The sequence below is a fragment of the Aspergillus lentulus genome (genome assembly GCF_001445615.1).
Source record: "Aspergillus lentulus DNA, contig: Alt09, strain: IFM 54703, whole genome shotgun sequence".
Classification (NCBI taxonomy): domain Eukaryota; kingdom Fungi; phylum Ascomycota; class Eurotiomycetes; order Eurotiales; family Aspergillaceae; genus Aspergillus; species Aspergillus lentulus.
Window position 1 is genome coordinate 3,149,551 of NW_028322117.1, and position 27,028 is coordinate 3,176,578.

Sequence of the window (27,028 nt, forward strand, 5' to 3'; positions counted from 1 at the left end):
TGTGTTGTTTAGAATGTTAATATTTCAGAAGATCCCATACAAAACAATACCTCCAAGGAGGACGACCCATCATCCATCCACTTCTCGTATCAATCACCCGGGGCTAAGCCCCTGCCCCAATAATAGATTTCACTCGGAAAGGGCAAAAGAATTAGAAGCACAATGGTGTACCAGAAGAAGAAGCACATGCGCAGCCTAATGCGGCGGTTGCATGGGAACTAGCTCGAAGCTACCTAGCGAACGAGAGAAATATTGTACCATCTTTAAAGCTTATGAATATACTTTAATGATGGTAAGCATGCTACACAAGGTTGGGCCTCAGTGATCACCAAAGACTCTGTCCACTATGGGTCTCAGGACTCAGGTTGGCATAGTGCTTGTGCATGAACTGCGACAGATGGATCGCACAGCTCAGGGAAATGATGTACCTGATCTCTAAAGAGTTAACGTGTTTCAGCATACGGCCTACTGGATCTCCAATATAGCCCAATGATGTTGCTCTACAACTGATCTGGGGCTGGTTTCTGCCCCGCACTACTGCTCCTGCCACACAACATCAGGTGCGAACTGTTGAAAGTATGGATATCAGACTAGATCATGAACAACGCTAATATATGATAACAGCCCAGCCCTGAACAGACACCGTATGCAGCTTCAACATACTCCTATGCCTTGTCCGAGTTTAAATTCCGGCATTCCATGAATATATTTCTGAGGGAGGTGTTAATATGAGGCATTTCAAGCAGAAATAATGGTTCAATCAAACTCTTGCTCTGGAACAACCGAAGCGATGACTATCTACTCAAAGTTGTCTAATTTAGGTATAAAACCCTTCTTATCTTGCAGAGTTCTAAACTGCTCAAGGTTCGCCCAAGTAACGGAACTGGAAGATATCACCACTTGTTCCATACGACCCAAGAGGTGGCATATCCTTCAGAGGGCCTATGGGTTTCCCCTCAGAGTCAAAGATCTCCACGCGGACAAGATCGCGATTCGAAATGTAGATCTTGTCCGTTGGGAAGGCATGCGTAAACTTGAAGGTGCAGCTATTCGCCCAGTTCGTTGTGCATAGTTCAGACTTTTGGGTCACCCCAGGAACGGGAGGCTTTGCTCCCAGGTACATGTTGGTCTTTTTGTTCCAGACAACATATTGGAAGCCGGGTTTGAACTATATAGGCATTAGAATGTTGACACGGACTAGTGCAGATTCGAAAGACATACCCTGTACCGGACGGTTTCTCCATCATAGACCTCATAAAACTTGGTTCCAGCTTGGTAGATCTGCGAATCATCCTCGACTGATGCTTTCATTTGAACGGAATGCGATGAGGCAAAATTTGAGGCGGCGTTTGCGAGCAATTGAGCCATGGCTGGTGTTATAATCGTGGACTCTGAACATATATAAATATTAGTTATTGTCCATCCAGAAATGAGACCACTTTACTGACCAAAACCATAGGATGAGGGATTGTCGCAGACGGTTGGATATAGGCGCTCATTGGGGTGCTTCAACCAGAATGTGACCCAGCCGTCCCACTCTTTAGGGAGAGGGGCAGGAGTTGTCGTCACTTCGCTCTCCTTGAGTGGTGCCAATCTATTGAACTTCTGTTTGACGTATTCGTATCCTGGAATGAGTGATATCATGTCTTCCATGGAAAGGAGGTCATCTTGCTGCATGGATTATTAGCAATGCTAGGCTATGGCTTAGTGATATTGGCAGCGATGACCAACGTACCTTGGAGATCCTCCAATTGTAGTAAGACGCCACCGTAGGGCACCAGGCAGGAGGGCTATGTAACAAACGTCAGTTCGGACTTAACGCATAGGAAAGCCTTTTTCAGAGCAACCCACTTGTTGCACAATAAAGTGTCACCTCCCTTGGCTTCCCACGCCAGATTAGTGCTCAAGCTGCTGTTCTGGCGATTTGAGCTATGGTTGCTTGAATCTTCATAGCTACCGCTGGCAGAGCCTTGAGCGTACGTAGATGAGAAGGAGGCGGCTGCAGAAATCTTCAGTGCCCGGGCTCTTTCTTCGACTTTACCTTCAGCAAAGGAATCGCTGCTCTCAGACGAATGGAGGCGGCCACCTAATTCAACCCGGGAGGCAAAGAAAGTCCCTGTGAATATTTAGCACTTCCTGCGGGGGCAGCACAGAGGTATTAGGGAAACTACCATATTTTCTTCTGAAGAAATGCACTGCCTCGGGCGTAGTGATGTTCTCAAGGTCCTTCTTGCATTCGTCTGAGATATCAAGGCTTTCTCCATCAAGCTCGAGAACAACTCGGGGAAACTATGATGTGGGGCTTCTCAGCAACCGTACGGAATGTGAAAGCCTGGTAACTCACATTATATGTGATTGTCATGCGCTTAGAGTCTGAAGTTGTGTTTGATGCTGTTTTTACCTCGGCTTGCGATTTGTATCCGACCTTTACACCAGCAGTGACGCCAAATGCTCCTCCCCCTCTGCACTAATTAGCAAGATAAAATGTGTGGAATTAATGCATCCATGGGAAACTTACACGGAGACCTCAGCTGAATGTTCAGAGAGTGAACTGTCCGCAATTGCGTCTGCCACTGATGTCTTATTTTCAGAGACATTGATGTAAGAGTCATCTTGTACAAGAAATCTAGGAATCCTTAGGTGATGCACCTGGTGATGGTTCAAAATTAGCAAAGGGCGACCCAACGAAGGGGACACATACCACAGGTTCATTGTCACTAGCTGAAGGGGCAGCACCGTCCTTGCCACCACTATTGAAGACAATTTCGAAATCATGGAACTTTCGCGGCTTCAATGCAAAAGCTATTTTGCCAGTCAGATATCACTCACGAGTCAATCAAGCCTCTAAACTTATGATTTCACGTACCAGGGTACATGGCACGTTCGACCTTCCTCTGGCCATTGACTAGCTCCCTCACATAGTTGCCATGGAGAATTGAATTGTTCTGAAGGACGATGTACCACTCCCTCTCACCCATGTCCGCTGGATGGCTGGTTATAGTTTGCCTCAGTCTCAGTAGAATACTATTCGTCGGGGTTAGTATCTTACGTGGTGTTTTTGCCAGCAAGAGCTTGAAAATTGCTGTGATTGTAAGAGCTCGCAAGCTTGTTGACATCGGCTGATATCAACCCCGGTTTCTAATACGGCAGTCAATATAAACAAGCATCTGTGAGTGATGGCAGAGGACTTACATTGAGCGAGAGGTCTAGCTTCTCCTTGAGGAAATCTTTGGTGGTCTCATCCAACTCGGTGGGGATTTTACGCAGCTTCAAGTAGACTTTGTATGATTTGCCGGTGTTTGATTCCCGAGTGATCTAACAGCTCGGCATTAGCATAGTACTTGGTCAAAAATCCTGGTGGCTTACTCACGGGACGACCATTGTTTCCCTTTGCTCGCTTACCTCCACTGTCATCAGTCGAACCCTCTTCATCTTTGGGCTTCCCCTCGCTGCTGTTGAGAAAGTCCAGGTACACATCGAAGCGAAGTTTGTCGTCCACTTCAGCTCCCTCATCATTGCAGAACTTGCTGGACTTTCTATCTACAGGTTATTATGTGTTTTAAGTCACCCGGTGTATGTGGTCAACTTACTGTCTCCAGGACAGGGCATTCTCGCTAATCAAACTCTTCCGAATATCGGCCAAGGTTGTGTCCTCGACATTTTTGATGCTGCCGATGGTGACGAACTTTTCCATCTGGCTTGTCTTGGTCACACTATCAAACAAATAGATATTGAACATGGCTTGGCGGTCGGTTTTGTTTGCTTGACACATTGGTTAATTTTGGGAACTTATGCTGCTCAAACTCCAGCCAGCATCTCTCACCTTCCTCCGATTCCTTAATTTGGCCCTCTATTTCCTTCAAGTTTTTCTGCTGTTTGGGGTCCGTTTTGGCGTCCGTTGGTGGCTGGGAAGTAGCTCCCTTACTTTCCTTTTTAGCAGCAGGCATGATGACAAAAAAGCACCAAGTTCAATTGCAATCTCAAGATAAGTGTTAATTTGGCCAGAATGCAAGGTATTCAATTGACCCCAGATTGTTTTTCTCGGTTTTTTTCCATCCCCGAGGCGAGGAATGAGCCCGTTTTTAACATCCAGTCACTCACTATTAGCAATTAAGTTCTTGACAAGTCAATTCCCACAAGAATCCACGCAATTGAGCGTCTGCGACGTCACCCATGCAGAATAGCAGCAGGAAGAAACAGGTAAATCTGATCTGCAAAGATTCAGATGAACCATTCAATGAACTTGTAAGTCCCTACTGGATTTGGTAGATCCATGAAGCCCCACCTGTCTATCACCGCAGGTGATTGCGCAAACTGACTGTCGTATGTGGAGAAAGTATCGACGGTACCCCGCCAGAGCTGAACATGGAAGCAACGTACAGGAAATAGATCTTCATTATCTTTAGCGCATAAAAGTTTCAGCTTCAATCCTCCGAACTTTTAGAGCTGCAGATCACAGCACGCAGGCATTCCGTCTCATGGAATAATAAAACATTTGGTACCATTGGACCTGAAATTGAAAAGCAGATCCCATGCAACAAAATGTATAGCTTAAGTGTTTATAAGGTACTTACTAGTTTGATTGCTCCATACAAATATAACGCACGAAGCCTAGGTCCTAGAATTATGGCAAGCTCTGTTAGTGCATAGCTATATGCGCCCACGAACACTCTCCGCCTGTAAGTCTCAGTCCTACTATGAGTCCACACCTTGATCTGTGTTGTTCATACTGTCAATGTTAATCAAGATAATGAACCCACATTGTGATCAGTCTGACGTCAAAATATACTTTTATAGCACCAATCGCATCATTTATGTTGGAACAGCGGTTCGCCCCGAGCGGGAGGCAACCCAGAGATAGGCTGTGGCAAACGGATCATCTGAATCACTGCACTCACCTGCATATGGATCAGTGATAATCATCAAGCCACTTCACAACATGATGTGGGAGGCATATGGACATAGTCAATGCCATTGAGCTGTATGCTCTATGGCTTAAACTATTAACGGCCAAAGTCGTTGAATACTTGACAGATAGGTAATTGTAGGATATGTCCAATATTTCATCATGGAGATTGTGGTATCCAACACCGACACGAACCAGCTGAAGGAAACAGACCAATAGTGTGCCCTAAGAAGATGCACCTAAGGAACGGGTTACCCGTATGGGTTAAGCATGATCCACCCATCTGCAGGTGGGGAAATCCCAGATCCACCGATTTTGCAGATGCGCATCGACTGTAGGATGGCGGGAGCGGTGATGCAATGATGGGGAGATTGTAATAGTACAAATAGTCAACTGCAAGTGTGGTAGTGGGTTTTGCGACTGATGTAGACAGTCCACGCGGGGAAGTTGCCTGAAAATGCTACTACTGCATGTATACGCAAGGAGTCGTGCTGGAACAAAATGAAGGAGAAAGTGAAATGGGCGAGGTCTGAGTTAAGCTACTATACCAAATATGGGCTATACTGCTCAGACTCTTGTGTACAGCAGATCTCTACTATAGGCAGGATAAAAGAATCGATATGATACTATACAGGAAGGTGATATGTCTACTAGGTATTTGGTATCCCCAGTACACGAAAATTCAATGATTTGATATCCTCAGTATAAAGTATTCAATATCCCGTCTATATGCTATTCGACATAAGTGTGTTGCATGGGATCATAGGGAGGACAGGAGTGGTGAGATGCGAACAATTATTATAAACAAACAAATGTTGTAACATGCGTCCCTATTAGATACTTCTTCCTTTGCCCGTTCCCTAAGCATGATGGATCCTGTCCAAATTCAATCGTCGATCGGAATTCAATATGCTCATGATGAAGAACGGGAGTCCACGACACTCCGAGTATTTTCTCCAGAACGTCCGGTTTGTAGGCCATATCCTTTCCATCTTCGACCACTCATTCCAATTCTCACTAAAAAAGCCGTGCGGATCCGGACCAAATCCATTCGTTGGAGCAACCCCTCGTAAGCCGAAATATTCGCAAATTACGGGCCACTTCATTGACTAGCTCGATGGGAGACAGTTATCAGCTGTGTTAAAGCTTTCTCCCCCGCTGACTTCGGGATGCAGGCGCGCGTGGATAGCAAAGCGGGCAATAATGTCCTGACTACTGTCATTGCTCTTAATGACCCAGCTTTTCATCGTCCCCGAGAAAACTGCGTCAGCTCCTTCGCCATGCATTTTGCGATAGGGACTAAGGTATAATGTTAGACACGGTGCTATACAGTATACATTGTTGTTTGGAACGAGACCTACCATCGCATTGGGGATGATATTGCAACAAGTCCAGCGTTTGCCTTGGGACACTGATTCAGCAGATCAAGCTGACTGTAGTAAAAGAGCTGCGAGGCGTATGGCTCGGGTATGCGAGGAAGTGATTCCCGAAGGGGAAGATTGTGGGACCAGGGAAAGTTGTCAAGAAGATGAATACCGTAAGCCTGCCGTTGTCAATTCCTTGTCAGCTATCAGACACTGTTTTTTGTTGTTCGGTCTCACTTTGGTTCCCGTTGAGGAGACGACAGCCTCTAATCTCGGGCTCAGGTTCTCGATAGCTGTCACGGCCCTTTTTAAGACATCCGTGCTGAATTCGGACTTTCTGTTCTAGCTCTGGGTCCATGACATAGGCGCAGACGTACAAGTGACTAGTTCTTCTACCCCCTGAACATACTTCTTGATCTCGTCTTCCAAGGATGCTTGGTCACCTCGCAGCAGGTCGAGACCCGATACTACCTGTAATTTATCGGAAGAGGACCATTGTGCCACATCGCGAGACAGGGAGCGGTTGGTGAGCGCAGTGACGTAGTCAAAGGTGGTTGGAGAAGGGTAGTCATTCGGAATTTCATGTACAATAGCCCACGCTTGATTCCGGAAGCACCAAAGACAACCGCGTTCTTGTTGCGTTTGATGCTGCTCATGGTGCTGTGTTGTGCTTAGAATACTGCGGCTAAATGAATTTCAGAATTGAGAGGCCCTCCCACGAAATAGAATAGGAGAGAGTTGCATTTCGGTCTCCTGTTCAGAGTTCAGATTGTCAGTCTGCTTTAGCCCCGCACTTATAGTAGCCATATTCTGTAGATATTGTATCCTTTTTCGAAGTGATCAGCTGAACACCCTTTTATTGGTCAGTTGAGCATAGTGTGTATAACCTGATTTCTCTCATCCATAGGATTCCTACACTCTCGAATCTATCTACATAATCTATACACGGAATGTCCTCTTTCATCGCATGGTATCTCCTTACCTAGTGTTGCAACAATGCTTTATGATAATCCTCGCATTATTCAAGAGTTTCCATGGAACCCTTACCTGCGGCCAACAAGGGACATTTCTATTACCAGCTGACTCAAAAAAAAATTGACTTCAAATTTCCAGAAAGCCTTGAATCTGTTGCAGCCTACCACAGTCCAGCACACCGCAAGGAATCTACCTGAAATTATTTTGCTTACTCCGGGAATTCTACTTCCAAACTTTAGAGATGCAGTGCAAGCCAGTTTTCACCATATCATCCCTCTGGCAAGACAGCGGAAGGGTATCTTAATGTAGACACTGTTACGTTAATCACCAGTAGCAATTCTACTCTGTGATCCAAAATCGGTCACACTCTCATCTGTCCCATGTATACGCAAGAGACTGACCTCTCCCAGTCATCAAGCTGGCCATACACTGGTCCATGTGTCTTATGGGATACCTATGTCGAACTCAATAGTGTTAGAAATTTCAATGGGGCGGAATGTTGAGGACGAAGCTCTGTAGCTCGATGTGTGGCCAAGTTGGACTGCCGCCGTTGTGGAGGTAGTTATCTACGAGTGCAGTTCTCGATTGCCTGCCTGTGCTGCAGATGCCATTTGTTGGGTGAATGCAGCCCGCGGAAGTTAGCGTTGAGGTTATTGGCTGCGCAGCCGAGTCGCTCCGCTTCGGCCCTGGTTACGGCGTAGGTTCCGAAGAATTCGTAGTCCTTTGGGACAGTTCGGTATCGTCATTGATTATCTGGATTGCTTGTTTGGGCACAGTAGCTCATGGCATAATTCAGCACGTTGGCTGATGGATCGCCGTGGCGCCGCATGTTCCGTGTGCCATCGATGTTGACTCTGCTGCGTAGTGCAGGATGCTTTTCATGGCTACCTTGAAGCTAATTAAGGCTGCCGTATGGTAGACTGTGAAGGGGAGCTTGTCGATGTGAGCTACCCATGCTTCTTCAAACGCATTTCTTACCGCGAGCTCGACAGTGATATTGGCTTTGGCCCAGGCCACACCTTGATTGAGGAGCTTCTGGTAGATCATAAATGGGGATACTACATCCAGGATGCGAACGTCCTTGGGTTTCTTTCCCCGAGCCAGTAGATGTGAGATTGTCCAAGCGTCAACTAGACCTATTTTTGAGGGTCAGGTTGATCGGCGGTGTTGAGGGTGTCTACCCGTTGACGCACCCGTTCCGCCTACAATCACATATCGTCGGGAGTGATTTTCCTGCAGGCTTGATCACATCAATAGGAGATTCCAGGCTCCGTTTGTATATGGGTCTGATTTCTTCAACGGTGCACCAAGGTAGTGATAGTTTCTGTGCTTCTTCAGGACCTACCTTCATAACGCAGAGCAGTCAAGCGCACCCAGTGCCCGGACAGCTGCCACAAGCCACATCGTCATGGGCTATGGGCAACAGTGGACGAGTGCATTGGTAAGTCCACGGTGGGTTTACAAGAAATGAAAGAATGGTACAAGAGCCAGACAGGGAGGGGAGGCGGTTAAACAAGTCAAGTTGACAGGACCGAGTTCTTGCGTCCCATGAATGGTGACCTGACAATAGCACTCGGCGATGATAGGGGAAAGGTTCTAAAGGGCCAGAAATGGAGCCCTCCTCTCGAGGGACCTGCCAATACAAAGTGACATGGGGCGCACACAAGGTCACTTCAATTTGCCTCTCCGGTTAAAGTGTTGGGGCTTGAATCCCTGATAGGTGTCTTCCCTTGGGCTCTATGCCAATCAGTTGACGGGATACAATGTGTCACGGTTATGGTTGTTGGTCAACTATAAGAGAAAAAGGGAATCGAATACAACTAGTTGGTTGATGAATATGTCTCAGCTATCAATATCAATGGATCGGCTGGAGAAGCATCTTAATCCGTCCCCAGTAAATGTCCAATTCATATTTTCAGTAGAATAGATAGCTCTGTCTGCAAGAAAAATCCAATATGGATAGGAGTAGATTTAGAATATATTCTGCTTACCTGTTTGAGCCTGTAGTGCTATTTGATCTGGCTGGGTCTGAGTCTATCGAGGATAGGGTTAGAGCGAGTCCCCATTTCCGGCTCTCATCTTTGTTTCCTGCATTATTTTTACGACTAGTCTAATCCCTTTGACTGCAGAGTAGAATGCAAAGACATGGACATTACATCTCATTCATTCATCAGCTCCCATTGCAAACGTTACTAAGTCCTTGGAACTACCAAAAAACACATTTGCCTCTCCTCCATTCTCACTCCAACCGGCATATTGCCAGAATCTAGCACTCTTCCAGCCTGTCGGCAGCGTACCCATCTCCTCAGCCCAATTCGCCAACCATAATGCATGATCTTCGCCAAACGTCGCATTGTTCCCGGCGCACTTTGCCCACCAGCTCGCTGAGAGGAAGAGGATCGGCGGTCGGCCCGTCCGGACCTTGTACCTATGAGAGAAATCAAGCATCCAATCCGTTATCTCTATTGGCGTCATCCCGTGACAAAGCTTGCCCGCAATGTTGCCTTCCATCTCCAGCACTCCGGGGAGCGTCTGTCCATCCGCGGTCCAGTTCCCTCCATGTTCGATGAAGAAGTCTGCTTGATCGGCTCCGCTGCTTTCCGCTGCAGATGCGAAGTGCACTGCGCCATGGACAATCCCGGCAGCGACTGCACCGGCTGTTTGAGTGGGGAAGCGTAGGTTTTGGTAGTTGATACCCTCCGTTGCCTATCGCGAGAATCGGTGAATAATAAGTCCGGGGACAGATCATTAACAAATAGAGGGGTATAGGTTGGAGAGAAACGGGGAATGACACGTCGATCCTTCTTATCGATCTCACCCACCTTGACGAAGACAAATTTTAACCCATTGGCAACTGCACCCTTCCAGTCTACAGGAAGATGGACCTCAAACAGATCAATTCCTTCCGTTCCATTCTGTGTCGCAGCTGCAGAAGCGAGAGACAAAATGCCGAGGAGCCTCCACGGCATACAAAGTTGCATGATTCTCGGAGAATTTGCATAAGTCCAAAAAAAGGATTGCAGCACGAAATGACGATCAAAGACAGAAGACCCCTTTTTTGGAATTTTGATGTCCTGATTGAGTTGCGATTTACAGAGTGGAGACATGCACTAAATGTCCTAGCAGCGCGCTAGTGTAATAATTAACATATTTCAGTTCTTGGCACGATTTTGATATCGAGAACAGCACAAGATGCAGTGTTGAGAGTTAGTCAATGTCATACTTCATGTGGAAAGCGCGCCGTATCAGAGCCCGGAAGTAGAGTTTGAAATATCTGGACTACATACAGCTCCTGGAGCAAAAGCAGAGATAGAGACAGCCATACCGTGCGTGCAGGAAGCCCTCGGCCATTATATATTCCCAACCCTTTGAGTACTTGCACCCAGCGTACGCCGACGCAGCTGAGAATTAGAACCGCAACTAGTCATTATCCATTAAACTCAGGACTACAAATACTCTGACTTGTCCGAATCCAGATTTAATCGGAAATGAGGAGGTATGCCTTATTTGTTGCAGATCTTACATAGGACCCCCGACAAGTACGACTTCTGCGCGAGATGGTGCAATTTGCGGCGGTCAGTATTATTAGACCTGGTTCTGGGAATCTGATTGACGAGAATAAAGTATTCCGGGATTTTGTGGACTGGGAGCATAGCCATGACCTCAGCTTTCATTCTTTACACCAATCAATAAGCTGAATGGTGACTAGTGACCAGAAGAAAATCAACCGAGTTGTTAGAAGCAGCGGGGACGAAAGAGTCTTCATTATTAGTCAAGGATAGGAAAGCCACTAGAAACGGCTCACAGGGGCCACCAATCTCACTAAGTAGGTCCACAATGACCGCGTCCCCGGGGCTCAGCAACCTGCGGAGGATGTACTTAACCTCAGTAGCTTCAACTTAATATCCATTGATTTTAAGTAGGGTGTCCTTGCGGCCTAAATGTTCCACAGTCCCTGCATGTGTATATCTTCCCAAGTCCCCGGAGTGATAGAACCTCAATATAACTGCATGAGAAGGATGAAGATCTTTGAGCCAGGTTAGTGCATTTGGTAGGAACCTAATACCAGGCTTCTGGCAGACACTATCCAGGTACCCTCGGGCCAGGTGGGGGCCTTTAATTATAATCTTGCCTACAGCCCTGACAGGTATAAGGAGCTCTGGAGAGTCTGGACTTGTTATCTAAATAGCTCTGCTCCTGCTGTATCTAATGATGGTGTTCTAGCCCATTTGGAGTTGGTTATTATAAGTATAGAAGGTAGCAGCCTCCCCCATGCTATACTGATTTACTAGTCTCACATAAGGGGACTATCTCAACAGGAGATTATTTGATATTGGCTCACCACCAAGGCAGACCAACTCCAATATTAGCACATCCAGAGGGGAAATCTAAGCAGCAATAGTTAGGGTCAGAAAGGTTATATTGACCTGAAGGGTGTTGATGTCCTCTATAAGAGTAGATATAGACTTGCTTAGTGTATGAACACAGCAGCATCCACCAGTAATAAGGGTGGTCAAATAGTCATTATTACTGATATTAAATATATAGTCATTAAATTACAGCACGCAGCTGTATTAGCCTATTCTGAGTAATTTATTATAATCCTGGACTGCTGTAGTATATACTTAATACTCTTAGATAATCTCTTTTAGCTCTCTAGTACTCCCAGAAGTGAACAGGATAAGATATACATTACTGGGCTTTACTTGGGGGTAGATGGTACCAGTGCTTATAGGAAGAGTATGTACTATTTCTAGTGTAACTGTAATAACTAACAGGATGAAAGGAGTGTATTAAGACTGATAAGCTGCAGAAGTAAGAAATATTTTTGTATTCAGGCAGTGGATCACATTCTCAAGGAAAATGGGTGGATCTATTGTATTAATAGAGATGTATATAGCGCTAGCTTTTAATATGGCCAGGCAGGCCACAATTACCTATGTAGACTTCTCAAAACAACTGATCATAAATATACCCAGGCCTACACCAATACTGGCAAGAAACTATCTAAGTTGGGAGGTTGCATCATCCAGCTGTGTATAGGTCAGGTCACCATCCCAGGAATGAACAGCCAGAGCATAAGGAGTTAGTTGTGCATGCTGTAAGGCTAAGTTATGCAGCAGTACTTTATAGGGTTCGGATACACTCTCAGTATATTTTTGCAGTAACTGGCGGTCATGTTTTGAGCACAGGTCTAACTCTCCTAAGGATTGTAATGGAGATGAAAGCATAGCCCTAATGGTTATATTAAATATATACAGCATACTAAGTGCAAGGTCTCTGGAAATGTCAGAGACAGAGAAGGTAAGCTTGGCGTGAAGCTCGCCATTTGCCTGAGAGATGCGCAGGAAGAGTTTGGAATTGATGGGCTGTCGGATCTAGGTCCTGTTAACGGATCAGATGTACACAGTGTGTGGCGACGGTTGACGATGGAACGGGGAGTATATACCCCTTTGTTCAGATTTCCACCGCTCGATCCCCCTGTCAAGGCAGATAATTCTTCTGCGTAGGTAATCGTGGTCGTCGGAAATTTCTCTGGAGCCTCGTCGGAAACATCATCGCCCAGTGACATGTGCGACGTCGCCTCAGACTGAAGGAGGGAGACATCTCGAACTAGATTTCTGACCGGGGCCTCGCAGTTCAGCTCGATGGCGACTTGACGGTCTGCCCTATGCGGTAATCTGGCGATGAAGTAGACTCCCGGCGAATGCACACCCAGGTGGATGTCCTGAACCGGACAGATACAGCGTACAGTGACCAGCCAACTGGCATTGAGTAGCGTTATGATGCCAGGTTGAAGGCCGAGAGAGCGCTGATATTCTGAGATAAAGGCACTGCAAAGGTTCTCTGGACTATAAGAAAGTGAGAGATCCACAGAGTCCCGTAACGTAATTGATGCCTTCTTGTCCTTGATCTCGGGGACATCAGCAGAAGTCCACCCACAATCTTGTAGACGGGTCAGAAGGGGCGCCATGATACCAGTTACTGTGTGTATTTATGCGTGGCTAATTGTGGCACACAAAAAATGTTGGTCTAACACTAAGCTTTATCCGAATACAATGGTAGATAAGATCTAGGAAATTATATAAGATGGAGCGATCTTTGCACAAGTCCTACTACGTTGCTCTATATTATTTATTACAAATCGGGCCTGGTTCATATTTGGAGCCGATAGACGTGCGTAAAATGCATATCAACACTAGCTATGCAGGACGCGAGTGATTTCAACATATCTAGTACTCCGTGTCCCCCTTGCTGATCTCACCTCTTGATTCGCTTCTTTTTCCTTTTATAGAAATAAGGATTCTGGCGCATGACCAGATATTATCCGGCATAGCAGCCCGCATGCAGTGTTCTAGATCCAGAGCCGCAGCTCCACCAAGCTCTGGCTTCGTTTTCTAATTTTCACATCCATGTCAATCACCTATCTGTTTCCCCTGACTTAGACCACAGTTAGCTTGGATCAAGGTCGATAGTATCACGGGACCTGAATCCCTTGCTTAGACATTCCATCCTCCGCATCGGCATGAATGCCTCGGGGAGGTTTTTGGCCAGTCTTTCCAGCCCCCAATCCGTATACCAGCCACCCAGGCACCGTAGGGCCAGAGCAGTCTCGATTTACCCCCTGCGGTTTTCCACTTCCTTCCGGAGTTCATCCCGGTAGGATCACGAGTTCACGACTGGAAACTGAAACTATAATCCAGCTACTAGCTTCAATCTTCGTGCACAATCCTGATGTTGATTATATTACCACCAACACCATAAGCACATCATCTTTATCGCTACCCACTTTAACTCTTTTACATAGACTTAGCATATTTAATTAAAGTTAAGAAGACCAGCAGACCAGTAAGTCACGTTAAAGAACCATTGATCAACGAGAAATTACCAAGTACTTTTCCACCTCTGAATCCACTGAACCGGGCTATGTGTACACTTCAATAGTACTACCGTGGATTTTGCCAGAAATAGTGCATGGCTGAGACCAGGGTCAAACAAACAGAAGGGTCATGTGAGGTCCCTTGTTCTCCAAGGAAATAGTCTGGAATACGGGAGTAATATATTAGATGCAATCTGTACCTTATCCGGGACTGTCGGGAAGATGCCGCGCGTAGATTAAGGGGCCGTGGAGTGCTCACATGATATGATTGGTTTTTCTAGCTCCCTTAGTTGCAGGGATAGCTACCCCATGCTCCACCATGGACCAATCTCAACTTCGGGATTGGGGGCAGTGGCGTACGCCGCGTGGGGTTGACCGGAGGCGAGGTCTGGAATTAATGCATGCGGAATAAGGCTTTTCTTTTTTTGGACCATAACAGGTCGAAGTATCCTGTTGTTAGAGACTTATCAAAAGTAGATGAGTCGGTCAACACTCTAGCAGTAGTTCTACCATTCATCTCTGTGAAACTGGACACGTGTACGGGGGTTGAGTGGTGGCCACCTTCGTCTCAATCTGATTCATTATCAAATCCAGACTCACTAGACCCAGTGGGATGGTTCAAACTCTGCCGGGTAGACTACGTACTGTGTGTTCCCGAGGGGAATAGCTATCTAGTCGGTGTGCCATACTCCGTAGTAACCCGCACTAGTCAGAGTTTGCAGACCCGCTTGGCAAATCCCGAGACGGTAAGGTAGTTGCTATTAGTGTTGTTAGTGCTGCCGATACGAAGGCGACATCCAATAGCAATTAATAGCAGAAGCTTAGCTAAGTCATTCTGGAAGCGGCAGAAAACTCTTACCATGACGCCACTCCTGTGCTGCTCATGCAAGGTACTTAAAAACTCTTGTTTTCTCCAGTTTCCTTATCAAGTACTTCTGGTACACCGCTCACCTTGTACGGGCAGCAATGGCGAGGATGAGTAAGTTATTCCCCCGCCACTGGCCCCTATTTGAGGCCCAGCCCATGATGTAAGAATGCCATTCCCTGACCATATTTCCCTGCGATCAGCAGTCAAAAGCAGCGGTGACCCTGCTGCAAACTCTTCCCCTTTCAGATTCTCGCCCTTGTCGTTCATTTTTCACCTCATCTGAGCACAATGGCACCTCTCAAGCTCAACAGCAAGAACCTGTCGCAAATTGCGGCGGCAGGTGGCGCGCTGGTGAAGATTCCCACATACCAGCGCGGTCGCGCCGTCAAAGAGGGAATCGTCCACATTGGTGTGGGCGGTTTCCACCGTGCGCACCTGGCTGTCTACATCGACCAGTTGATGCAGAAGCATGGTGTAACTGACTATGCCATCTGCGGCGTTGGCTTGCAGCCCTTCGACTCTGCAATGCGCGACGCGTTGGCCTCGCAGGACCACCTCTACACCCTCATTGAGCGTTCGGCCAAGGGCAGCTTTGCCCACGTCATTGGCAGCATCAACTCCTTCCTCTTTGCCCCTGATAACCGCGAGGCCGTCATCGCCAAGATGGCACACCCGGACACGAAAATTGTCTCCCTCACCATCACCGAGAGCGGTTACTATTACAATGAGAACACACATGAGCTGCAGAGCGAGCACCCGGACATCCAGTTCGACCTCGACCCGGCCAACGAGAAGGCACCGCGCACTACCTTCGGCTTCCTCTACGCGGGCCTGACCCGCCGCTACCAGCAGGGTCTTAAGCCCTTCACCGTCATGTCCTGCGACAACATGCAGAAGAACGGATCCATCACCCGCCACATGCTCGAATCATTCGCACGCCTACGCAACCCCGAGGTCGCGGAATGGATTGCCGAGGAAGGCGCCTTCCCCAACGCCATGGTCGACCGTATCACCCCTCAGACATCAGACAACGACAAAACGGCACTCGCAGATAACTTTGGCATTGTGGATTCTTGGCCCGTCGTCACGGAACCCTTCACGCAGTGGGTCATCGAGGACCAGTTCTCCGACGGCCGTCCTCCATTTGAGAAGGTCGGTGTCCAGGTTGTCAAGGATGTCCACGCCGTCGAGCAGTTCGAGAAGCACAAGCTGCGCCTGCTCAACGGCAGCCACTCCGCCCTGGGCTATCCCGGTCAGCTGGCTGGCTTCAAGTACGTCCACGAGGTCATGGAAAACCCCTTGTTCCGCAAGTTCGTGTGGCAGATGATGCAGGAGGAGGTCAAGCCTCTCTTGCCTGAGATTCCGGGCGTCAACATTGACGAGTATTGCAACACCCTCATCGAACGCTTTACCAACCCCACCATCATGGACCAGCTGCCCCGTATCTGTCTCAACGCTTCCGGCAAGATTCCTCAGTTCATCATGCCCTCGATTGCCGAGGCCATCTGGGTTACTGGCCCGTTCCGTCGCCTGTGCTTCGTCGCCGCCGCTTGGTTCCACTACGTTAAGGGTGTCGACGACAGTGGCAAGCCCTTCGAGGTCGTCGACCCGATGCGCGAGGAGCTCCAGGCCAAGGCTCGCGCCGGAGGCAACGACCCGTTCGAGCTGCTCAGCATCAAGAGCCTGTTCGGTGACGACTTGCGCACCGACGAGCGGTTCCTCAAGGAGATTACCACCGCTATGAATGACATTGCCCGGGACGGCATCATGAAAACGCTTCCCAAGTACATTGATTGATTGCCCGGTTAGAGCTGTTGGATGGTATACTGCGTTTGCGAGCGATATTTTGTTTTGTATATTTCATGAGTGATTTGGATAAAAGCACCACATAGAGATAGAGATGATAGACTAGGTCCCCCTAATTCTCACTTTGTTGCGCATCCTATCATTCAGGCCCGGCGGGAGAACCTTGCAGAATACGCTTTTGATGGATTTGGATGGATTTGGATGGATTTGGTTTGGGTTCGGGGTACTTATACACGGTTGCAATTGCAGTTGCAGTATATAGGAGTTCTATGAAACATAATTTTTTATCGCAATCATCCTACATGGCTCTATCCTTACAAGATGGCGGTATACACTTGACTGCATTTCACTGCAGTATAGTATATTCCTAACGCCGCGTTGCGAGAATCAAAGTAGCCGGCCAACACCCATGCAGACATCTTCCCTGGCTCAGGAGGTCTTTTAGCTCCTGCAACAGTCCCGTAAACGCTTCTGGATTGATACCTGCGTGAGGAAACGAACGGAAATGCTGCAGGAAACCCTCAAAGTCGGTTTCGAAGCGCCATTCATCATCCGTTTCGTATACGACCACATCAGTAGGGCCCGAGAAGTCAGGATCCATCACTTCATGCTGTCGCTCAGGCGGTAGAAGGCCCGTAATACCGCCCTGGGCCATGTTCAGCCGGATACGCAACGCCCCTTGTCGAAACAACCGCGGCTCCAGCGGAGCCACATTGTATTGGTTCGAACTGCGACTCATGACGTTAACGGTATCTTGAGGATGGTCCGCCATGTCCAAGAGGATTCGGCCGCCCTGCTGGCTGATCCGCTCCCAGACATCCTGGATATCGGGGTCGTCAAAGCGCGCGGGACCAAAACCCGCGCACGCAAAGGTGCCTCCCGGCCGGAGCTGCGTCGCAATCGCCTGCATTGCCCCTTGCTGATCCGCGAAATGCATCACATTAGTCGCAAAGACCAGATCCACACTCCTGGGCGGCAGGTCGTCTGCGTCTTCGACTGGTGCTGCGCGATAGCTGAAGCCGTCTCGTCCGAGGTGCTCCTCGGCCAGCTGTACGTTTTTCGGCACGATGTCGGATACAATGACGTGCTGGAACTTTGACCGCAGCTCCTCTGCGTAGGGGCCGATTCCTGCGCCCACATCATGCACTGTGCCAAATCGCCCGCCGCTATCTCGATGGTAGCGATAGATGCGTTGGAAGAAGCTCGGCGGGACTTGTGGGCGGCCTCGGAGATAGTTGTCCCAGAATGACTTGCTGCGGGCGAAAAATTGGTTTTTGGCCTCGATGGGGGATGCTGTTGGGGGAGGGATGCTCTGGGGTACAGCCATGCTAACGTTTGTTTGCTGCCTTGGTTGTTGTAGATAGGGTAAATGAATATATTCTAGTATGGTGCATACAGACTACATATAAAACACCAATATATAATCTGCGCACTGGGCAACTGATGTTACAATAAAGTCTCATCCATCTTATCTAAGCCCAGCTGTGCTCTCACTGATCCACTAACTGAATGTAAGGCGCTGGCAGTGGCCATCAGAGACCGGGACTCGGGGGATTTGGGTTGCGTAGGACAATGGTCCGACGTATATATAAATCAGCTGAACGGAATGCTACATACCATCCCACCGGCACTTATACTTTGGTTCCATAATGACGTTTCCTTTATTACTCTGAGTTATTTCAATCATCCCATCCCATATCCTATAACAACTATGCTCTCATGACTGTCACTTTAACCTTCGTGACTGATGCCTACTTCTTTGAGAACCTGTCTGAAACCCAGGACTGCCCCTGCCAACGGAAATAATGAACGCACTGCATGCAGCTGTGCCCATCGGACAAGCAGCCGCCGTACCTCACCGAGGTGGGCTGCAGCGGGATCGGCATGCATTCGAAAGAGAGCATTGTTGGTCGGGGCCATGATAAGCCACGTAAAAGGCACCATCGAGATCGTTGTCACTGCAGCAATGACATGAGGTAGTCCCGACCGCCCCGCAGCTCGCGTACTGCTCGCAGTATAACCGTAGAGAAGGCAGGTTGTGATAGCCAAGCTGGGCATCATTTTGTGTCCAATGTCGTAAAGGCGCATGAAATGTTGCAGTAAATGCGAAGATTGAGTAGCAGTGCTGAGCACAACAGGGATGTCAACGACAGAAAGTCCCATCATGAGGCCTGCAGCGGTGTTAGCCCCTCTGCATGGATTCGACATAGAAGATGACTGACCTGAGAGAAAGGAGCCAGTGATGACAGCAGTGGCCTGCGTAATGATCTGAGCGGAAACATTCTGCGGCATATTGATAGAGAAGTGCAGTGTGAAGGTGCCTAGAGAATAGAGACAAGTTCCAATAGCTATAGTGAATCGATAGTAGTTATAGAGGTGAGTCCGAGTGCAAAGACGAGAATTGCCCCGATAATCAGCTCGGTTACTTCAAACAGCTCGGTCTGGTCACAACCAATCATCCCGCTCTCCGATTTAAGGTGGCCGGCGCCTTCATAGTGATCTGCAGATTGCTACTCAGGCATCTTCTATACTTCCTTCGACTCGTTGTCTTAACCTACATCCAACAATGGGAGACTCCGCGGAGAAGCCGAGCAAATATCTCTGCCTCACCATCTGCGGCTACCGCAAGCCTGGCATGAGTGAAGAAGATTACCGCCGCTATATGACCGAGGTTTCTGCCCCGATGACAAAAGATTTGATGGTCAAATATGGAGTCAAGCGATGGACTATGGTATTTCCCATTCTACGTTGTATCATCCTGGTATAGTAACAGAGCAGGTCCATAACACCACGGCCACGCGCGCGCTGATGGCCGAGTTGTATGACCCGCAAATGATCAACGTGGTGGATTTTGATTGTTTCAGCCAGGTGGTCTTTGAGAGCCTGGAGGACTACAAACGTATGAAACAAGACCCTTGGTACAAGGAGCATTTGTTCCATGATCATGAGAATTTTGCAGATACCAAGAAAAGCATGTAAGTCACTCACCTTTCATTCATGTATGGAGGGAATAACCCACGCTCGTTGCTCTCAGGATGACGATTGGGTGGATCGAGGAATTTGTTCGGCAGGGAGTGGCAGTGGATGGAATGGACAATTGCTCTCTTAACTAGCTGCTCTGCTTGTTTCTGGTCCATAAATGTGGTATAATGGTAGCATCTTTCCTGTTCTATAGCTTTGTTAGCTCGTTGTCTAAACCTCCGAGCCATTAGTCCGACAGTCCAGCTGACATTTCTTTCTGCCCGATATAGTCCATAGGCCGGGCTCAACTAATAAAGGTCCTGTTCATAAGTGCTCTAGTGATAATTCCATTGTCTAGTAAATTCTCTGGCTTGATTCAGTTTTCAGATCCTGCAGTCACATAATGCTTACCGTTATCAAGTGGCTCGTCTATGGATGTTATGCCCTCCCAGCCGTGGCAACCAGAGCACCTCTGCCAAAAGATTGCCGGAATACTCCGACCAGTCGAGGCTGCTGGAAAGACGGGTTTGATATTCTGACAGACTACACTGATCCCAAACGGGTCCCGCCTGGAAAGCTGGTCGAGGTCAGTGGTCTTACAATTATTGTGCCTGTCCAAATCGTATCGATAATATACCAATGTGACCATTAGTACAATCTCACCGTCAGTCAAAAAGTCATCGCTCCCGATGGATACAAAAAACTAGGAATGGTAGCCAATGGTTCGTATTATCACATATTCTGCTAAGGGATCAATGGACTAATTAACCACTATAGGTCAATTTCCTGGCCCAACGATCGAAGCAAATTGGGGTGACACTATCCGTAAGACTTCCCTTGCATCAACATGTATAAGACTGACAGGTACAGGCATTAGCGTGCACAACAATTTCACCGACAACCACAACGGTAGCGCTATTCACTGGCATGGACTGCGTCAATTCGAGACTAATCACCAGGACGGCGTCCCTGGAGTTACACAGTGCCCGAGCAAGGTACGAATAGCCCAGCGGAGCATAGGTAGGAGCCGCTGACCTGTCATTTATAGCCTGGAGAAACGCAGGTATACGAGTTTCGGGCGACGCAATATGGAACGTCCTGGTATCATTCGCATTTCAGTCTGCAGTGTGAGTGGCATCTGTTCAATTTAAAGTATGCATAGTAATGAATTTCAGACAGCAATGGACTCTTTGGTAAGTTGGTCATCCGAGGACGATTTGGCTATACTGACGATGTCACCAGGCCCGATCGTCATTCATGGACCATCAAGCATGGACTGGGATGAGGACTTGGGGCCCTGGCTCCTGCACGACTGGTACCACGACGATGTATTTTCCTTACTATGGGTAGGAGAGACGAAAAACAGAGGAGCTATTCCCGAGTCCACCATCCTGAATGGCAAGGGGAAGTTCGACTGTAATCACAACAACGACACGAGCTGCACCGGAACGGGAGGAGAGTATTTTGAGGTCACCTTCAGGAAGGGCGTCAAGTACAAGCTGACCATAGTCAATACGGGCACCCTGCTAGAATATATGTTCTGGATTGATGGGCATAACCTGACCGTCATCGCGGCTGACTTCGTCCCCATCGAACCGTACGTCACCGACGTGGTGAATGTGGCAATGGGCCAGCGGTACGAAATCATTGTCGAGGCAAACGCGGACTTCACTCACGGTTCCAACTTCTGGATTTACGCCCAATACTGCGGCGAGGTCGATCTGCTGCCTCACAAGACACTGGGAATTGTGCGCTACAACGAACAGGACCGTCAGGATCCTTGGACATGACCTCTCAGCGACCAGCATCGAGACTTTGGCTGCGCCGACCCCAGCCCAGATCACCTCGTTCCCGTCGTCCAGCAGTCGGTTGGCAGACGAGTGAACAGCATGGAGATGAAGGATTACCTGAGAGTGGGCCAAGAGGGCTATCCCGACCCGATGAACTTCGACGGTGACCTCCACAAATGGGTGCTGGGGGATATACCAATGTTTGTTGATTGGAAGGACCCCAGTCTCAAGAAATTGGCAGTGGACGGGCATCCCGACTTCCCACCGGAGACGGTTCCCATCATGCTAGACTTTGACACAGGCGCCTGGGTTCACTTCGTCATTACCAACAACTATACCTGGGACAAGGTCCACTTTCCGCGCAATCTGACTCCGATCATGCATCCGATGCACTTGCACGGGCATGACTTTGCTATTCTGGCTCAGGGCAGAGGCGAGTTTAATGCAGGTATAGTCCCGAAGCTGGATAATCCTGCCCGCCGCGACGTGGTGAACCTCGATACTGGCAGCTATGTCTGGATCGCCTTCCAGGTCAACAACCCGGGGGCATGGCTGCTGCATTGCCACGTCGCCTTTCATGTCAGTAGTGGGCTCTCCTTGCAGTTCATCGAGCAGCCCAAGAAGATCAAGCCGCTCATGGAGGCGGCCGGTGTGCTGGGGGAGTTTCAGGATCGATGCGCCACATGGACTAAGTATTATGACAGTGTGAACGTCCCTGATAACAACACCATAGATGATTCGGGCATTTAAGGAAGGGCCAGGATGTTTAGTGGATTGAGTACGCTGTAAGCTCACCATATCCTTACGATGATGGCTCAGTTAGGCTCAGGGAGATAGTGCTTAGCTATACTGGTTGTACCTTAAATAATTACTGTTAGGGAGTTAGATTCGAAATATCATAGTAGTAGCTTTATAGTTACTTTCTATAGGAATTCAGGTAGGTTCCAGCCAGTTGGCCCAATCTATATTTTCTATCCATTTGCCAGTCTTCTATAATTGTTGTATAGGGCGTGCTCTCATTGTAATTAATGTATCTTAGAAGAAAACTAAACTGCGTGTCCATTCTTGTCAATTCTATACTCTGTTATGGTACTGTAGCTACAAGTGTCTCCATGTCATGGTCCATAGTCCTTCTCGGGACAATTCAGGGTGACGTCGGGCAGATCGGGTAACCCGCAAGAAGTCCCAAGAGGTCTCCCTTTTTTAAAGGTAGACTTTCCCTAGACCTTTCCATAGGCCGCTACAATATTGCCGTTCTAATGGCAACGGCTTCACAAATCCGGCTTCGTCCTGACGTGGGCGTCGCCCGCCTCACCGACACCAACCCGGACGGTTCGCTGGAGGCCGCGAATCGACTGCTCCAAAAGAACCACAATGAACATCACATTTTCTGGCGGAGTGTTGCCGGCCATAACCATGTCGCGCACTCGGTGCTGAACACTCTGGCCCTCGGCGGCGGGCCCAGAGATCTCCAGCGCGCATTCGACGACGGAGCGGAAATCCAGGTGCCCATTCCTCCACTAGATCGTGATGCAATGGCCGGCATGAGCGCTCCAGACCAATTTCGGGCGCGGATGGGCTCGTTAGATCAGTATCCAAACTTCCTGGCCTTCTTCGCCAAAGAGATAGAAACCAAGGGGTATCCGGCAGTCATTATCGAGTACTGCTTCAGCGGCACATCCATCGCCGAGAGCATGTTGGCGAATCTGTTCGAAGGTCTATACCATCCACTGATCCACCTGGCACTGGGGATCGAGTTCGATCAGCCCAGTATTGTTGCAGAAGGCCTCGCTCAGGCTGCCTGCCATGATTCCATGAATATTGAACTATTCTTGCATGGTACCGAGAAGAAGGCCAAGATCCAGCATGCCGCAATCGATCTGAATACACCGTTGATAAGCCTGTTTCATGCTGTGCGGGACAACGAGGTCCTCCGGACCGCAGCCTACGGGGACTACGGTGGCGGTGTGGCCCGAGTTCGAGATGGCATCTTGGGCAGGGCCCGAGAGGAGATCAGCTCAATTGCAGCTAGATTTCGAGTCGACGTCGATCAATTGGATCGGCGAGCGGCCGAGATGATCAGCTGTGCGGCCTACCTAGCTGGGTCGGCGCAGCGGCCGGGCAAGGCTCGCAAGATTGACTTCTTCCACCTGCATACCGTCACCGCCTCGCTGGGACTGACTGTGTTGCTCCAGCAGCCATGGATTAGACCAGAGCATAAAGCGCGCCTGATCGAGTGGAAGGCCCGCGTCGATCTGGTGTGGTATGCGGCCAGCGGTGCTGTCGAGCTTCGTCTCGAGGACATCGTGGGTTACAAGCCCGGCAAGGGATTGAACTGGGAAAACCTTTACCAGGCAGTCCCGCGTGTGCATGACGATGGGCACTTGGCCAAGTTTATCCGGGCTTTGAAGGCCGGAGAGCAGATCTCAAGACCGTTTGAGCAGGGGAAATGGGCCGAGGCATTCCCGATCAAGGGCCCCATGTGGCTCCGAATCGCACAGATGGCATATGATTCGAGTGCTGGTCGTCCAACGGAAGAAAAATGGATCTGGGGAGCGGGGTTTGAGCAGAACTGGGCCGCAGTGCCATCGGTGTAAGCACTGAGTGACGACTGGCTTCGGGCAGGGTTCGTCAAATAGGGGGTTTCCAATATATTCAGTTCCTACCAGTATGATTGTAACCGTTAATAAGCATATTTTGTTTCAAGCCATGAATGGAGCACGTTCAGCTTTAAGACAAACAGAGCCTAGCCTCACATTCATCATGTCAAAAACATTCCTACATACATTCCCAGCATAAATTGCTGTACCACATAGCCAGACAATTCCTTAAGCAGTTTCAAGGCTTACGACCGGTAGCAATGACCGCCACGCCTTTCATCGGAGCCAGCCCCTCCTTCCCATATTGCTTTTCCAGATACCGCATCAGGTACTTTGGCACGTCGGCTTCGTACCGGTCCCGCTGCTCCTGCGTCCAGAACTTGCTGAGGATGTAGGGCAGGAGAATCTTGCACGCCTCACCAAACTCTTGCACAGGAAGTAAACATTGTTTTTCCACGGTGCTGACACTGACGTTCTCGAACCCTGCCTGCTCAAACTCGGCACGTACGTCGGACTCGCGGTCCCAGCCTTTATTAAGCATCGTGTTGATTTCATCCATTGTGGGATACGGCAGATGTCCCGGCATAGTTGCAACGACAGGCTTCATAACAGTGCACCAGTTGGCTATGGAAGAGTATATTAGAATGTGTGCATGTACCTGCAAGAAAGAACGTACCAGTCTTCCATGTTGAGGTCGATAATGTACCACCTGGCTGAAGTACTCTGAAGCATTCTATTTTAATACTTGGTTAGAGGTACTCAGCTTGATGACATAGAACCGGCGATTACCTTTCAATGCAGCTTTGTAGTCAGGGAACATGTTGAAAGCTATTCATGAAGCATTGGAGTCAGAATATTAAGTACTCGACTCTCCTTGCTTCTGTACTCACCAAACGCCGTGTATACATGCGTGTAGTGATCACTTGGTAGGCCTGTATCCTGGGCATTCACAATCTTTGCTTCAGCATTGTTCCATCCTTCGGCCTGCATCCGTTGCTTGGTGTATTCGACCATGCCCTCGGACAGGTCACCACAGGTCAACTTCAAGGTCCTTTTATTCCTGTTATCAAGAGTACGCTGAAGGGTACTCGAGATAGAACCCGTCCCACAGGCATTGTCCAAAATAATCAAAGGTCTCTGATGGGATTTGGCGATGCCAGACTCGGCCACCAGTGTCTCCGCATAGAGCTCACTGATCTTTGCGCCATAGGTGTACTGGTCGGCGAAGCTCTTTTCGTGGAATACCTTCTCAAGCATGGCTGCGGCGAGTTTGACTGCTATTCTAGAGTTTGCAGGATAGCTTGGAGGAGACCACTTAATTACGTGTCAGATTGGCGCTGGGGACAGGAGCAATTCTCCTTCATACGTAAAGGGCTTTACTGACATGTCCTTCATTCTTCCCCTAGGCTAGAAAGTTACACCCGAACTGTTACTCTGCGGAAAGATCGAGTGCGACGAACACAGATCGGGCGAATTGCTCGGGCGATATTCTTTGGACTGAATGCGGTACAGGCAGAGCCCGAGACCGAGCCCCGACTGACCCCGGCTGCTCCGGAGTTGGCAAGAGGGAGACTGGCCTCTCTTGAATTTCCAATGTTCACTAGGTTGCTTATACGAGCATATTGCAGAGTTGTGTAGCATTAAGTTGGCGGGTGCATAGTCTTAGCTGGGTGTCCAAGCTATTCAGAACCCTAAGTCGTATCCATTGCTACGTAGCAAGTCTAACATCAGAGTCTCCAAACACCAGATGATTATCCGAGAGGTGGTTGACTTAAAATCTACTGGCTCAAAAGTAACTCATATGAAAGAATACAGTCGCAGCTAGCTTATGGTCTATCAACCTGTGACAGGGATATATCTCGAATCAGAGATACTGGTTCATACCATTATCCATGTCATCGGACATGTCGTACGCGGTTCTCGGTGCGACAGGAAACTGCGGCACTGCCTTGATTGAAAATCTCCTCAAGAGAAGCAGTAGCAAGGTCCACGCCTACTGCCGCAACAAGCGCAAGCTCCTGTACCTGCTACCCCAGCTCGCAAGCAACAAGCAAGTCGACATCTTTGAGGGCAGCATCCACGACCTGCCACTCATTACGGCGTGCGTTCGCGACTGCCAAGCCGTCTTCCTAGTGATCTCAACCAACGACAACGTGCCACATTGTCGCATGGCCCTGGATACCGCCACTGCAGTCATCCAGGCCCTGCGGATTCTACAAGGCGAAGGGGCCTCTATGCCCAAACTGGTCCTTCTTTCCTCGGCGACCCTTGACGACCAGCTCTCCCAGAATACCGCTCCCTGGGTCAGATGGATCCTTCTGAAATCTGCCTCGCAAGTCTACCAGGATTTGAGTCAAGCCGAAGCGTTTCTGCGCAGGCAGCAAGACTGGGTCTCAACGATCTTTATCAAGCCCGGCGGGCTCTCAGTAGACGTGCAGCGGGGGCACAGGCTGAGTTTCACTGAAGAAAAGAGCCCGCTGTCGTACCTGGACCTGGCAGCGGCCATGATTGAAGCGGCGGATGACCCAGATGGACGATATGACATGCGAAACGTGGGTGTCACATACGCAGATACGCCAGCCAGGTTCCCCAGGGGCGCTCCGATGTGCATCTTCATGGGACTGGTGAGGCATTTCTTGCCTTTTCTTCATCCCTACCTACCGGCGACGGGACCGAACAAGGCATTCTGTGCTGACCGTCGCACTGTCAGTTAGTCGAGAGAACCATTTCTCAGTTTAATTAGAGTAGAGAGGTCCTATGTATTTCCGCATGTCAACACATCCAAGGCTCCGTAAGCTACTTATGTATCGCTGTCAGCAGGTAAACTAGTCTGCCGCAGTGTGCAATCGAGCGTTCTCCCAATCGTAGAAACGCGTTG

At 48.8% G+C, this 27,028-nt stretch overlaps 8 protein-coding genes across 8 annotated transcripts; 4 read left to right on the top strand and 4 right to left on the bottom strand.

The window, feature by feature from the left end:
* Positions 1-859: 859 nt before the first annotated feature.
* ALT_5859 (uncharacterized protein) lies at positions 860-3,947 on the bottom strand (the record flags this gene model as incomplete). The annotated part of the gene is made up of 15 exons (XM_033560150.2): positions 860-1,168; positions 1,222-1,391; positions 1,449-1,671; positions 1,736-1,790; positions 1,852-2,116; positions 2,172-2,289; positions 2,345-2,462; positions 2,519-2,649; positions 2,702-2,802; positions 2,867-2,991; positions 3,050-3,138; positions 3,193-3,315; positions 3,371-3,536; positions 3,591-3,762; positions 3,824-3,947. 15 exons carry the CDS (start codon positions 3,945-3,947, stop codon positions 860-862), a joined length of 2,289 nt encoding a protein of 762 aa, XP_033416041.2.
* Positions 3,948-6,015: 2,068 nt separating this feature from the next.
* Positions 6,016-13,219, bottom strand: ALT_5860 (putative secreted glycosyl hydrolase; the record flags this gene model as incomplete). The annotated part of the gene is made up of 9 exons (XM_089599980.1): positions 6,016-6,205; positions 6,268-6,449; positions 6,508-6,607; positions 6,680-6,930; positions 8,224-8,381; positions 9,543-9,951; positions 10,068-10,171; positions 12,512-12,623; positions 12,695-13,219. 9 exons carry the CDS (start codon positions 13,217-13,219, stop codon positions 6,016-6,018), a joined length of 2,031 nt encoding a protein of 676 aa, XP_089455857.1.
* A 2,062-nt stretch (positions 13,220-15,281) lies between these two features.
* Positions 15,282-16,790, top strand: ALT_5861 (mannitol dehydrogenase family protein; the record flags this gene model as incomplete). Its single annotated transcript, XM_033560153.2, has 1 exon — positions 15,282-16,790. One exon carries the CDS (start codon positions 15,282-15,284, stop codon positions 16,788-16,790), a length of 1,509 nt encoding a protein of 502 aa, XP_033416044.2.
* Positions 16,791-17,166: 376 nt separating this feature from the next.
* Positions 17,167-19,091, bottom strand: tpcM (methyltransferase tpcM; the record flags this gene model as incomplete). Its single annotated transcript, XM_089599981.1, has 3 exons — positions 17,167-18,141; positions 18,654-18,970; positions 19,022-19,091. The coding sequence occupies 3 exons, from the start codon at positions 19,089-19,091 to the stop codon at positions 17,167-17,169; spliced, it is 1,362 nt and encodes a 453-aa protein (XP_089455858.1).
* A 274-nt stretch (positions 19,092-19,365) lies between these two features.
* Positions 19,366-22,300, top strand: tpcJ (oxidoreductase tpcJ; the record flags this gene model as incomplete). Its single annotated transcript, XM_089599982.1, has 10 exons — positions 19,366-19,530; positions 19,578-19,774; positions 20,157-20,346; positions 20,413-20,482; positions 20,538-20,585; positions 20,631-20,755; positions 20,809-20,887; positions 20,936-20,953; positions 21,003-21,508; positions 21,566-22,300. The coding sequence occupies 10 exons, from the start codon at positions 19,366-19,368 to the stop codon at positions 22,298-22,300; spliced, it is 2,133 nt and encodes a 710-aa protein (XP_089455859.1).
* A 509-nt stretch (positions 22,301-22,809) lies between these two features.
* On the top strand, positions 22,810-24,147 carry tpcI (questin oxygenase tpcI; the record flags this gene model as incomplete). The annotated part of the gene is made up of 1 exon (XM_033560158.2): positions 22,810-24,147. One exon carries the CDS (start codon positions 22,810-22,812, stop codon positions 24,145-24,147), a length of 1,338 nt encoding a protein of 445 aa, XP_033416049.2.
* A 241-nt stretch (positions 24,148-24,388) lies between these two features.
* Positions 24,389-25,407, bottom strand: tpcH (methyltransferase tpcH; the record flags this gene model as incomplete). Its single annotated transcript, XM_033560159.2, has 4 exons — positions 24,389-24,774; positions 24,827-24,883; positions 24,940-24,978; positions 25,041-25,407. The coding sequence occupies 4 exons, from the start codon at positions 25,405-25,407 to the stop codon at positions 24,389-24,391; spliced, it is 849 nt and encodes a 282-aa protein (XP_033416050.2).
* Positions 25,408-26,042: 635 nt separating this feature from the next.
* tpcG (oxidoreductase tpcG) lies at positions 26,043-26,864 on the top strand (the record flags this gene model as incomplete). Its single annotated transcript, XM_033560160.2, has 1 exon — positions 26,043-26,864. The coding sequence occupies one exon, from the start codon at positions 26,043-26,045 to the stop codon at positions 26,862-26,864; it is 822 nt and encodes a 273-aa protein (XP_033416051.2).
* Between the last annotated feature and the right edge of the window lie 164 nt (positions 26,865-27,028).